General features: G+C 35.3%; 2 protein-coding genes across 2 annotated transcripts in view; one reads left to right on the forward strand and one right to left on the reverse strand.

Annotated features, from left to right (window-relative positions):
- Positions 1–14483, forward strand: part of LOC307169806 (muscle M-line assembly protein unc-89) — a 536691-nt gene that overhangs the window by 268005 nt on the left and 254203 nt on the right. The gene's annotated exons all lie outside the window — the stretch shown is intronic.
- Positions 6999–14483, reverse strand: part of LOC307169833 (transposable element Tcb1 transposase) — a 148506-nt gene continuing 141021 nt past the window's right edge. Inside the window, exon 2 of the mRNA XM_079890666.1 lies at positions 6999–7422. Within this exon, the coding sequence (XP_079746792.1) occupies positions 7119–7422 (304 nt within the window). The 3' untranslated portion in view covers positions 6999–7118. The remainder of the gene's footprint in view (positions 7423–14483) is intronic.

Below are 14483 nucleotides of genomic sequence, written 5' to 3' on the forward strand. Positions count from 1 at the left end.
TTGTTCAACCTTTTTTCATAAAATGACTGGACTATTAGCCACATTCATCATGAAGCGTGCTAGTGATTTGCAAAGATTAACATCAAGGTTAATAAAACGTTACACTCACTTCTTCTGGAGGTGTAGCAGGAACACGAATAGTTGGTACCGATCCTTTTTTCAGGAGCAGTTTCTTAGCAAAACCAGCTTAATATTGACCCTCGTTTATAAAGCAGTCTGGTGAAATGATTCTCGCAAACATGAAAGCATTGACGTTGATCGTGGGGAATATTCCCTTCGAAAACAAAACTCAGACTCCGGATTTAGGAACATCAAAATGACAGCTGTGTTCCTTATTACACCCAAGAACAGAACACCACAATCGCTTAGACACCATTCTGCTCCAGCGTATCAACAATGACGGACTATGATGACAGCTCGCTCAGGGCGGGTCTGTGTCGAAACGCTGCTGTCAATTAACAATCGTGGGAGGGGCGTCCGACCGTGTGACTTCACACGGTGGAACGGCTCGATTTGAGATGGGGGAAAATATATAAGGAGATAAAAAAAAAAAAACACTGGATGGATTTTTATCATTTTATGATGGTTGTGTACAGGCACTGCTAACACACATTTCAGTACAATCAACTTGTAAAAGTGCATGTACCATTATATGACCCCTTTAATTAATCAAATCTGGTCCTTGGGTCTTTAACTTTAAATCCCCTAACACCTTTTAAAAGGTTTGAATGTTATTTGTAAAAGTCTTTTCATGTAACAGTTGTATCCAAGTAAAAAAAAAATTCATCTATATTTATTTTTATTTATATGAATATGTTCATATCACAATGAATGGCATAGTAGAGTTTTTGCTATTTTCTGGTCAAACGTGTCTGTTAAATAAACAAGTAAAACTTGTCTGTTAAAAAATAAGTAAAATTAGAAACCAAAAATATATGTGACCAGAAGAAAAATATTTTATATTTTACTACATAATGAAATGTAGATCAATTTATCTATCAATTATTTTGCATTTACCACAAAATATAGAAAAAAGGAAACAATATATTAAAAAGCCCTCTATATTCAAAGGTCTGCGTGTGACTCCAGTGGGCCAGATTTACTAAACAGAGCAAATTGGCGTGAGAGCCCAAAACCATAAAAACGCGGATGGGAGTGGAAAGTTCAGCATGTGATCTACTGGCAATGCACACATAAAGAACACAAGATGTGGCTGGGTCATTTCCATAAGGAGCAACACAATCTACCAAGAACAAATGGCGTCTGGTTTAAGATGTGCTTTTTTAGGGCGGTAAATGATGGCGTAAATACCAGTAAATTGACTAGTGCCTTAGTAAATCACCTTGCATGATTCATTTAAATACTCTCTTCCCATAAATTTTGCATCTGAAACGGAAACTCCAACAAATATATGTGAAAAAAGGTAAGTCTTGACGCCTTTTTAGTGCAAATTTTTCACTGCGTGTCTTTAGTAAATCCTGACAGTAGTTTTTAGTGCCAAAAGAGGGTTTGTGCTGGTGCAAGCTATTAGTAAATCTGGCCCAAAATATGCATATATCATTATATTCACATGAAAAATCTGCAGTAATACAGTAATCCACATCCTTTACTTTTTTTGGGTATTTGATTTCTAGAAAGTTGGCAGCCCTTAAATTTGCAGTAAGAGATTTCTGAGAAAACTGTTGTGAGTGGATTGGACTGAGCAGCACAACACACTTGTAGCCAATCAGTAGTAGGGGGCGTGTCCAATAATGATGTGGAGAAGAGAGAGTGAGCAAATCAGTAGTAGGGGGCATGTCCAATAATGATATGGAGAAGAGAGAGTGCAGTAGGGGGCATGTCTATTAATGATGGGGGAGGAGAGAGGGTGAGCAAGAGGAAGATTTGAACTGTAGAAAAAGATAAGGCTGAGAAACATTACAAAAGCTCAGATGAATATCACTGGAAAATGAATCAAATTAAAATATTCTAGCTGAGCCCCTGGCATGAGTTTAAGGCGACCGTTATTTTAGAACATATCACCTTATTATTTCCATGGCGACACGTCATGGTTGTCACGTGATACACCGCAGCCACAATAGTGCTGTATGAAAGATGTATCGCTTTTATTTAGTTTTTCCTTTTTTTATTCAAATATTCACAAACTGACCAACTATATCATGAACTATTTGATATTCTGATTCTCAAATATGTGTAAGTGAATGTATTTTGTTATTTTAAAAAACGTTATAATGATAATATTAGCTGATCTATAATGTGCGATGAGTGCCGCCATGTTAGTTTGTGTCACAATTCAGAGAATCGGATCTGTCAGATTTACAACACGTAAATTCATCAGTTTCTCCCGAAATACATGAAAGTAAGGGGCAGATGAACTCGGAGAAGAATAGAGTAAACTATATAGTTACCTATACAATATGTATCTGATATGAATGAAACGTCATCTAATTATAATAGAAAGGATCATCACATCCGCTTCCACAGAAATAAGTGTCTTTTTTTACAAGCTATACTTATATTGTTTTGCTAGTACTTAGTAGTAGGACATTGCTGAAACCTAAAATAAAACATTATGTGGCTGAAAACACGGAATAGTTGTGATATATGTCATGCGCTGAGCGCGTCCGTCTCTGGCTCAGCTCCAGCCAAAGCGCGAAAGCACATTTTAATTTAACAGTTGATCACGTGATGCACTGAAGGTTCTAATCACGATCCGGTGTGATCGTACGCTTCAGGGACAAGCCAAGACTGATCACACTGGTGTGAATGTATACGTCAAAGGGTAAATATTAGAAAAGCTTTCCAGCGCTGGAGAGACCTAAAGGAAGGCCTGAAACATACAGAGAGGTTGTGTTGTTTCTGCTCCGTATGTGAGTAACAGAAGATATGACGTTGTTGGAATGTTTCCTATATTTACTAAAGTTTACTGACAGCTCACAAAGACACAGCAGATAGCGGCAGCTCAACTAACTACAATGCTCACTACAGGAATGTTAATACGACTCCGCTTTCATAATAAAAGTCCCTGTTGATTGAGCCTTTAATACAATAAAGGTTATTATTATTATTATATAAAAGATGATATTTTGAATAATGTCGGTAACCAGACCGTTGATAATAGCCACTGACTTCCATAGTAGGAAAAAAAAAATGGCTATCAACAACTGTCTAGTTACCGACATTCTTCAAAATATCTTCTTTTGTGTTCAACAAAAGAAACTTGTTATGATTACTGTCTTGCGTTCCCCTGATCTTGTAAGGACTTATGTGGCGGATTCGCTATTTACATGATGGAATTTGATAGTGGAAAGACTGAACGCGTCTCAAAAGAGGAAACGGATCTGCTCATGCACGAGGTTAAAGCAGCAAGCAGACCATCAACGGGACAAGCCGGATTCCACCATATCTTTATGTACACAATATTAATCTTTTACACTGTAATTCTTTTATTTATAATATTTGGCATGTTTGTGCATTGTGGACCTGACTATATGCTCATATTACTAACACGCTCTTTAAATAACAAAAAAAACACTGTCTATTTATGTTGCCTCAAAATAGCAACGTGTCAAAAATGCGCCTGAACACACTTCGTTTTCAGACCAGCACACCCATGAGCGCACAGATGGGCACAAATGCATTTGCTATTTTAACAACGTGGCGCAGGACGTGAAAATGATCACTGTGTCGGGCTGAAACTAGCAAAAAACAGTTGGGCCAAAAAACGCCAGATGTGTGATAGGACCCTTGCTTATACTCTTGCATATACATGTTCGTTTGTTGTTCTTCCTTGTCATTCGTTTGTCATCTTTGCTTTCATGTTGCAAAACATTATGATAAAAAGACATCCACTCTTGCATTGTTTGTTTGCGCATTTTTTTCGGCGGGGCAATGAAGGGAAGGGTGTGTTTGTTTGGGTTGTTTGGGTTTCAACAGTGTTTCTCTGAAATCGCTGACTGCACCTTTTAATAGAATCACAGTTTGATCAGTGTCTCATGGCGACTCCTGCATACACCACATCTTCCTCCTCTTGAACTCTCTGAAAGAAAACACACATTCACATCACAGATGTAGTTATCAAGAACATTACTGACCATTTATCAGACAGACTTAAAAAAACACACCTGAAATAGTTAACCATGGGTCAATCTTCACATTTCACGTGTCAAACTGCTCAAAATTTCCCCAGGGTTAACAATTAATGTGTATTCATAAACTGCCATTTTGCACTCCCTTACAAAAAAGAAGTTTAAGTGCACTATAAGTATACTTATTTTAAATTAAAAATCATAAAGAATACTTGAGTCTAATTTTCATTTACTCACCCTCATTTTGTTCTAAACCTGTATGAGTTTCTTTCTTCTGTTGACCACAAAATACTTCATCAAACTTAGCATTTTTAAATCTTACCTTATAACAAATTTTTTTAGGGTAGCTTTTAATTGAATATTTGTATACATTTTTCATTGTGCATTATTTTATATGGGGTCTTTTTGTTGTTTCATTTGTTTCTGTAAAGTGCTTTGAGATGTGCAGTTAAAGGCGCTATAGATAAATGTTGGAGAGAGTTTTGAACTGTAAGGTTCTGATTAGTTAATGGATAGCCTTTAAAGGAACACTTTGGGACTTTAGCTTATTCACAGTATCCCCCAGAGTTAGATAAGTCCATACATACCTTTTTCATTTCTGTGCGTTCTGTAAGTGTTATTTGACGCACCCACCGCTAGCCTAGCTTAGCACAAAGACTGGATGTAAATGGATAAGGTAGCATACTAATCCCAATAAGTGACAAAATAATGCAAACATTTCCCTATTTACATGTTGTGATCTGTATAGTCACAGCGTGTACAAATAACAAGGCTATATGAGAGAGACCATTTTTAATCGTATAAATACTGGGAACTATATTCTCACTAGGCGTAGGAGCACAGCTACTTGAGTGGCTACTTTGTTTACGGAACCATCAACAGGGCGTCTCGTGTGCTGCGCTAATCACTCCGCCCAAGTAGCCTATATCCTTGTTATTTGTACACGCTGTGACTATACAGATCACACCATGTAAATAGGAAAATGTTTGCATTGTTTTGTCACTTATTGGGATTAGTATGCTACCTTATCCATTTACATCCAGTCTTTGTGCTAAGCTAGGCTAGCGGTGGGTGCGTCAAATAACACTTACAGAACGCACAGAAATGAAAAAGGTATGTATGGACTTATATAACTCTGGGGGATACTGTGAATAAGCTAAAGTCCCAAAAAGTCGGAGTGTTCCTTTAATACAATAAAGGTTATTATTATTATTATATAAAAGATGATATTTTGAATAATGTCGGTAACCAGACCGTTGATAATAGCCACTGACTTCCATAGTAGGAAAATCATGGCTATCAACAACTGACATTCTTCAGAAAGAAACTTGTTATGATTCCTATCTTGTGTTCCCCTGATCTTTTGAGGACTTTGACGATGTTTTTCGCCATGTTTAGTGTTCCCAGGCATGTCTTGTTTGGCAATTACCCCTTGTGTAATTAAACCCCAGTGTGTCTTGTGTATCTTGTATAGTCTTGTCTTTGATGGCTGTCTGTTTGGTGAGCTCATTCTTTTTCCTCGTTCTCTAGTCTCCGTGTTGGATTTGATTATGTTTATTCTGCCAATAAACTCACTGGCTGCATATGGATCCAACTCTCCAGAACACCCAGTGTTACAAAACGCATACAGGTTTGGAAAAACTTAAGGGTGAGTAAATGATGAAAACATTCAAGGGTGAACTATCCCTTTAATTTCAGTTAATCATGCAGCCCCACACCACATTGTTTCACAATGTACACATTTGGCACCGAAATGCAGGGTTAACAGCACAAAAGCAGTGCTAACCCTCCAGAGTAGGGTTTCATAACCTTAGGTAAAAAGCTGTGATAAACCTGTTTCTAAATTACAAGTGTGAAACGTTCCTTTACCCCGGGTTAAGAGCTGGGTTTAGAACAACAATAACCTGAGATTAAGAGCAGTGTGAAAAGCCATAATTAGTGTTTCTGATTTGATGTGTTGCTGATGTGTGTTATAGGTCATTACCCAGACACATAAGCACACATATCTGAACTCATACACACATACACACATTTAGATCCATCTCACTGCTGAAATAATAAACACACACCATAAATAAAAAATAAATAAATAATCTTACCGATTTCAGTGCTTTTCTTTTGTAGAATGTTGGATCAGCGTATGTTATTTCTTCACCACTCTGAACTGTTTCAACAATAATGACAAATGTGTATAAACAACAACAATAGAGGGTGTGCATTAACGTCACTTTCCCACCGGAATACGACCCTCCTCATCCGGACTGAGTGGCAAAAGAGCTGCTGCATGACTGTATATATATAATGGGAAACCGCGAGTAAAACAAATGATTATCAGTTTAAACTAAAGGTTGGACTCAATTTAGTGTTCCTAACAACTTTTAATTGATGAGTTGTCCATACAGTATATAACAATACAATATATAGGGTATGATTTTACAGCTAAATTCAGCATACTGACACAAAATGATAACTGCAAATCCACCTTTTGCTGCCTGGGGTCTAGGGCTGAACGATATGGACAAAATTTCATATCTCGATTTTCATGCCAGATATCTCGATATCGATACAATACGATATGACTACGTAAGTACTAAAAAAAACAATACATTTAGAGTTTGTAAAATACACACTGATGTCTATGGAAGAGGTAATAATAATCCTTTCCATTATAATTCGACACGTTTTATTCATATCAGATACACATTGTGTAAATAACTTCAATGTTTACTCTATTCTATTCCCAGTTCACCAGCCACTTACTTTTAAGTATTTCGGGAGAAGTGGATGAATTCACATGTTGTAAATCCAACCGATCCGATTCTCTGAACTGCGTCTGCGGCACAAACTATAACACGGCGGCGCCCATCGCGCATACAGCTCAACTAACGCGATCGTTATAAAGGTGTTTAAACAACAATATACTTCCACTTGCATGTATTTGACAGTCGGAATATCAGATATTTCATGCCATAGCTAACACATTTGTGAATATTCTGAATAAAAAAGGAAAAATTACATAAAAGCAGATCATCATTCATTCAGCGCTGTTGCTGCTGCGGTGTCACGTGACAAGCAATGACGCGTCACCATGGAAACGCCGCCCCCCCTCTCACAATATAGTTCCCACGTCCCTGGTAGTGTGCGCGCGCTGGCTTTAGCGGTGCATTCAAGGGCACTCGTAAAACTGATGTTTGTTGTGACTGCCAGAGTTGTATGCAGGGCGAGCGCGGAGAGGGGAAATCTATATCGTCTATATCGTTGCTTTTTTCGATAGTAATATCTTGAAAGTTCATATCTCGATATAGATACGATAACGATATATCGTTCAGCCCTACTGGGGTCCAGTAGTTTATATGAATTGCAGCGATCCTTTTGCTTCTCTGTTCTGTAGCTTTTGGCAATCTGTAAATATATATCTCAGATTTCTTGTCAAATATAGTTGTACAGTCAATCGCCAAGCTCTTTGCCGTTTTAGATGCGTTTTGTGTGTTTTCGCAGCATTCACGCCTAAAAACCAATGAAAATGAAACCAAAACACTCAGTCTTTTTGCCACTCAGTGGCCATAACCAGAATCACTCCGGCCGCCGGTGACGTCACACGCATACACTAAACGCTGAATAATAGATGTTTGAGATGTCAATGTTGTGCTTTCTCTGCAACACAGTTTTTCATTATTTTAATATTATATTACGGGGCTATTGAATGCTTGATTCTGATTGGTTAAAAAACATTCTAAGGTGTGCAATTTCAGTAATTACACAACTTAAGTTTTCATTACAGTTTATCACTGAGTATGAGGTCTTTTCAGGACAAAAAAGGGCATTTCTAAATTTAGGGGAGTTTTTAAACCTCTTTTCCTGATTTACTAAAATCAAGTGGCTGATTCCCATAGAAACACGCAATAGCCTGCCAATGAATGTAATGAATGTAAGCGGATTGCGGGCTTCTTTTCAACTGAAGAAAGAAAGACATAAACATCTTGGATGACATGGGGGTAAGTAAATTATCAGTAAATTTTAATTCTTAAGTGAACTAATCCTTTAAAGTTCAAAAATAATATATAAATAGTAAACGATAAGTATGATGTTATGGTCACTTAAAGAAAACTTACAAGTATACTTGAAATATAAAACTACTAAACTAGTAGTTTACTGAGTATACTTCAAAGTGTACTTTCATAAACTAAAACAAAAGTAAAACAAGTACTAAAATAGTAAACTACTCGTTCACTTGTGGTTCAGATGCAGTACAAATGAGAAACGTAGTTGTGAACTAGTTGTGCACTCAAAGTGTACTACTGTCATAAACATATTCTATTATATACTAAAAAGTAGGCCAATTTAGTCCCAATCAGTATTGAAATAGTACACTTATAAGTTTACTACTAGTACACTGATACTACATAAAGTATACTTAAAAATATACTTGAACATTACACAAGTATACTTCTTTTTCATAAGGGTAGCAACCAATTTAGTTATAAAAAGCTCCAAGCTATCTATTTTCACTCAGGATCTAACGTTAACTATTATTAGCTAACATTTGCTGAATCTGTTTGTCACTTGATTTGTTTTAGTTTTGTCATCAAGTTGTGGCTTCCCTGTTTTATGGAAATCTTAAAGGGATACAGCATTAATTGTTATTTCTTGTTTGCTATTGATCTCAACATAACACATTGTTTTCTCATGATCTAGACAGTTCAGATAACAAGAAATAAATAATAATGATGCACCTCTTAGGGCTTTTGTACTTTTTTGATTGGATGGTTAAAAATGCCTCTCCTGGTTTGAAAATGCCCCAAAAATGGGAAACGCCCCCTTTTGTTTAGTAGAGTCCTATACTTGATATCACGCCAAATAATGAATAAGAAATTACTCAAACACAAGAGCGTTTTAACAACAAAAACCTGACAAACATCTTAAAATAAAACATCTAGTCAATGTCTTGAGGTGTGTTAATTAATTATAGTGTTATTGAATTATTGGGGGGGGGGGTGCACACCTGAAGTCCACTTCGTGTCGTGACTGCATTACCACCAGAACGTTTTTTTCTATTCATTCAGTGCCCCATAGTCAAATATTCCTTGCTTTAAAACATGTATTTTTACAGATATCTCAGCAGTTAGAGGTATCAGGTTATACTTGCCATTTTGGTCTTTTTTCCTGCAGATGCAGAAGATCCCAACAGCAACAATCAACAAAGATCCAGCAGCAGCAGCAGAAGCAGAGATCAACACTATCAGAGACACTGGAGGATATCCTGGGATGATAAAGAGAGACATCAATTTAGGTGAATATGCAGCCTATATAAACACAAATATCACCACTGTCGTACCTGCACATGTGTGACAGAGTTGAGTGATGTTGGGATGTTTGGTCTGGTTGCTGATGGGATTGTTCAGCACACAGCTGTAGGTGTTGTTATCCTGATATTCCACCTCCAGAGGTAGAGAGAGACTGATGCTGAGATCACACACACTGATGCTGGACAATAAACTGATTCCTGCGTACCAGGAGAGAGTCACATCACTCACATTCACCACTGAACACAGCAATGAACATGATGATGATGATGATGATGATGATAATGATGATGATGAACAGTCTCTGCTGATAACAGGAACAGGCAGATGAGCTGGAAAACAAGAGAATAAATGAGGGTGAATGAAGATATTCCAGTAGATGAGGAAAACACATTGAGAAACCAAGACTGATCAAAAGTAAAGCCTTTTTAAAAACAATCTTTAGCAAGCAGAGACACTGTCACCAAAGAGCTTGATATGAATTATGAGACCTGTTATGTGAATAAAATAAGGTAAATATCAGAGGTGGAAAGTAACGAATTACATTACTCGGCTCGCCCCACTGTAATTTAATAGTTTTTTGTGTTGCTATACTTCCACTTTAAGTAGTTTTTAAAATCTGTAATTTTACTTTTACTTAAGTATGTTTCGTTTGAAGTATTATAATTCGCTACATTTCAAATCATAGCTATTTGTTACTGAGTAAAAAAAAAAAAAATCGGTGTGAATGAGATGCGCCGTTTCGTCTACTACATACTCAAGTAGGCTACACAACACGCTCATGGTGTTTTCAGCGTCTCACAAACAAAATGAGGACATGAATACATGAACATTTCCAGAGCTGCTCTGAGAGAACGCATAATGAGCATTTAAATAATTTTATTTGAGAAAAAACATTGTCAAATACACTCTGAAACAGGTCTTCACTACAACCCGTCAAAATAAAAGTTCAGTTTAATTATGAAATTATGACAGAAATATATCAGGCTACTATAATATATTTATATTATAAATATTAATGCTTACAATGTACTTTTCAAAATAATAATAACAATAACAACATTTATTTAAACATATTATTTATTTTAAATGTTGTCTATTGTTAAATTGAGTAAATCTCTGTTTTGCAGCACTTTGCCAAAAAATAAAAGGATAAAAGTTACAATTTTCATTTGATTACCACTGTTTTTGATAATATATTTATTTGTATTAAATCATAAAAAGAAAAATGAATTTTCTGAATAAAATACATTTCATAGGAGTAGGACTCTATTATACTCAAACAATTTAATAAATTAATGATAAAATAAGTTGTTAATCTTATTCATAATCAATTACTGAATTTAGTTGATTAGATGTATTATTGAAATTTTAATAAACAAAACAAACAGATGGTTTCAAGTTTGTTATAATAAAGCATTTACCAAACCAAAAAACCTGTTTTCATTCATTTAACTGTCATTCTAACTGATAATAATAACCATAGTTGTAAAATACTGTTTATTTATTTAATACCATATGTGATGTTGTGAAACCGTGATATTTTATGGGACTGTTATTATACCGTGATAATCTCATACATTACAACCCTACACGGGAGAGTCCCCCTCCCCACTCCTGCTGTTAAAAAAGTAACTCAGTAACTTTTACTCTGAGTACATTTTAAATGAGCTACTTTTTACTTTTACTTTAGTAGATTTTTAGACTGGTAATTTTATTTATCCTTAAGTAAAATCTCATTGAAGTAGTACATTTACTTGAGTAGCCTATATTGTATTACTCTTTCCACCTCTGGTAAATATAGAATATTTTTTATGCTTCACTTCCATTCAAGGTGTAATTGTTAAAATTCTATGGGGAAAAAAATTCTAATTAGCTATTTATGTGTATGCACAAATGCTAGCTATGTAATTAGCCTTAGCAAGAAGAAGTCGGCAATGTTGTTCCAGGTTAAAAAAATTATTAATATGCTTCCTTTCTTAAAATCTAGTTCTCTACTCACCATAGATGGTAAGATTGAATGTGTTGAGCGGCGTCTCTGATCTGGTGCTGGTGACTGTATAAAGTCCAGAGTCTGTGGTTCTGGTGTTTGTGATGGTCAGAGATCCAGTCTTCTCATCCATCTTCAGTCTGTCTCTGAATCTCTCATCAGGAAACTCTCTCTTATTCTTCTGTCTGTTGATTTTAGCTATGAGACTGTTGTTGTGTCCAAAACTCCACATTTTCAGATCATCTGTCTGTATTTCAGTTTCACCAGAGTTTAGAGTGACAGATTCTCCCTCAGTCACTGACACTGACTTCACTGCATCAACACCAAACACTCCTGAACAACAAACAGACATGTTAACTCAGAATTTTTGTCATTGTCATTTCTAATTTATCATTGAAAATCCAATGCATATATCAAGAATGTTCAATACATTTAAAATAAAATTTGATGTCCCAGGAAGAGCAAAAATGACAACAACAACAAACAAAAAAACAAAAGATATTGGAGTAGGCTAGCCTATATTAGTCTGATAAAACAAAAATGAATAACGGAACGGAACGGAAGTAATAATAGAATGGTGTGTATGTGGACAAATTATAATATAAAAATAAGTGAAGTGAAGCCATGAAAATACTTACCAATCAGACTCCATAAGCACAAACATAAGAATATAATCATGTTAAATATTTTCTTTGGCCTTTTGCAGAACTATTTCAAACAACAACAAAGGCTACGTTTAAACACAACAAAATGCAAAACACAACATAAATGTCATAACAAACGTTGAACGTTTTGTAATAAAACGACAAAGAGCTGAAGGAGACAGAGCAGACCTATGTTTAGGGTTAGTTGGTCTGTTGAAAGGTGTGAAAGAGTCAGTGTGAAATAAACACCCTCTACGTTCGGAAATCACTTGCTGACGACAGAGCTTAATGCTTATTGGTTCAAACAATGGAGTTCTGTTCTGTTCTGCTCCAAATCGTATGAATATATATGATATGATTTTCGTTGCACTAAACAGGTAGAGAACAGTGACTTAAATCTTGTTTTTATTCATTTATTTTTTACCTCGCCTTTTATTTTCATTTTCATATTCTGTATTAGCCTACTGTAATTCCTAGGGATGGCTGATATGGCATTATTTTCCTGTCAAATGTCGAGAGCACATTATTGTAGCGCGAAAGTACATTAATATAATGCGCGAGCGCGAATCTCTCTGCTCGCGCACGGAATATGTGCCGAGTGCGAATCTCTCTGCTTGCGCGCGAGAACTGGGCACGCTCTCAGATACACGTTGCTCTTGTAAGAATTTTCTCTGGGCTCGCTCAGAGAATATGCCTGCACTTAAAACGTGTTCAGTGCAATCGCGGATCTCTCCTCTTTGCTTAAAGTAAGCATGTATGTGCTTAGACTGTGTCCCGTGCGTTCGCGCATGCCTAAGTACTCTTCAATTTCTTCTTTTTTTCTTTTTTTTTATTAATGCCAAGGTATTAAAAATATAACTTACATAGCAAAAATGTACAAATTACATACAACGGAATAAAGAAAGCAAAGCAGCATATACTGTATATATATATATATATATATATATATATATATATAGGCTATATATATATATATATATATATATATATATATATATATATATATATATATATATATATATATATATATATATATATATATATATATATACATACATACATACATATAGCCTGTATATGCTCATAAAAAATAAAAAAACAGAACAGAAAGCTGTAATGAAATAAAAAAGTTTGAAACAAGTTTATTGTCTTAAGAGCTTTAAGATTCTTAGATAACGAAATGCTTTGGATGTATTGTTGGACCTCTCTTCTAAAAACAATGAATAAGGGATTCTGCTGAGTGAATTTACTACGGTGAATGTGAAATTTTGCAAGGAACAATAATAGATTAATAATAAAATACTCATTAAATCTAGCTTTTGAAAAGGTTTAAATCATAAACACAAGTTGTTCTTTTTGTGGTGCCCCTGATGAAACTGCTCTTCATATCTTCTGGGATTGTCCTCACACACAGCTATTTTGGGTTGAATTTTCTGCTTCCGGATTTCTCTTTGCTTTTTAAGGATGCACTGTTTGGTTTCTTTAATATACAAAAAGCTAAATTTAATGAGTATTTTATTATTAATCTATTATTGTTCCTTGCAAAATTTCACATTCACCGTAGTTAATTCACTCAGCAGAATGCCTTATTCATTGTTTTTAGAAGAGAGGTCCAACAATACATCCAAAGCATTTCGTTATCTAAGAATCTTAAAACTCTTAAGACAATAAAATTGTTTCAAACTTTTTTATTTATTTCATTACAGCTTTCTGCTCTGTTTTTTTTATTTTTGTATGAGCATATACAGGCTATATGTATGTATGTATGTATGTATGTATGTATATATATATATATATATATATATATATATATATGCTGCTTTGCTTTCTTTATTCCATTGTATGTAATTTATAAATTTTTGCTATGTAAGTTATATTTTTGATACCTTGGCATTTATTAAAAAAAAAAAAAGAAATTGAAGAGAAGAGTAGCTACTTAGGCATGCTGCGCGAACGCACGGGACAAAGTCTAAGCACATACATGCTTACTTTAAGCGAAGGCACGTTTTAAGTGCAGGTATATTCTCTGAGCGAGCCCAGAGAAAATTCTTACAAGAGCAACGTGTAGGGGAGACCGGGGACGGTTGTAACACTTTTTTCTTCAGCACCTAAAACAACCTTTTTTTTTTAGCTACACGTCTGAAACTTTTAGGCAAAGTACCCATATTTGTCTACTACAAATGGCAACAATTTACATTTCTTCAAATATATCAAAGACTTTGTGAGATGATCATGAATACAAGGTGGTCCTTTGTTACAACCTACCCCACTACTGGGGTAGGTTGTAACACATACTGGGGTAAGTTGTAACAGACAAAATGCACAAAAACTAATGGTTTTTATTAACAACATTTTTATTTTAAATCAATAAAATATGTGTGAATATGGGGAATGTATGTGCATATTTTGTGTGTTCTTCTCATCCCAGGTTTGTGGATGCTGTATGTTGAATTCCACC

Source organism: Squalius cephalus, assembly GCF_949319135.1.
Source record: "Squalius cephalus genome assembly, chromosome: 13".
NCBI classification, from domain to species: Eukaryota; Metazoa; Chordata; class Actinopteri; order Cypriniformes; family Leuciscidae; genus Squalius; species Squalius cephalus.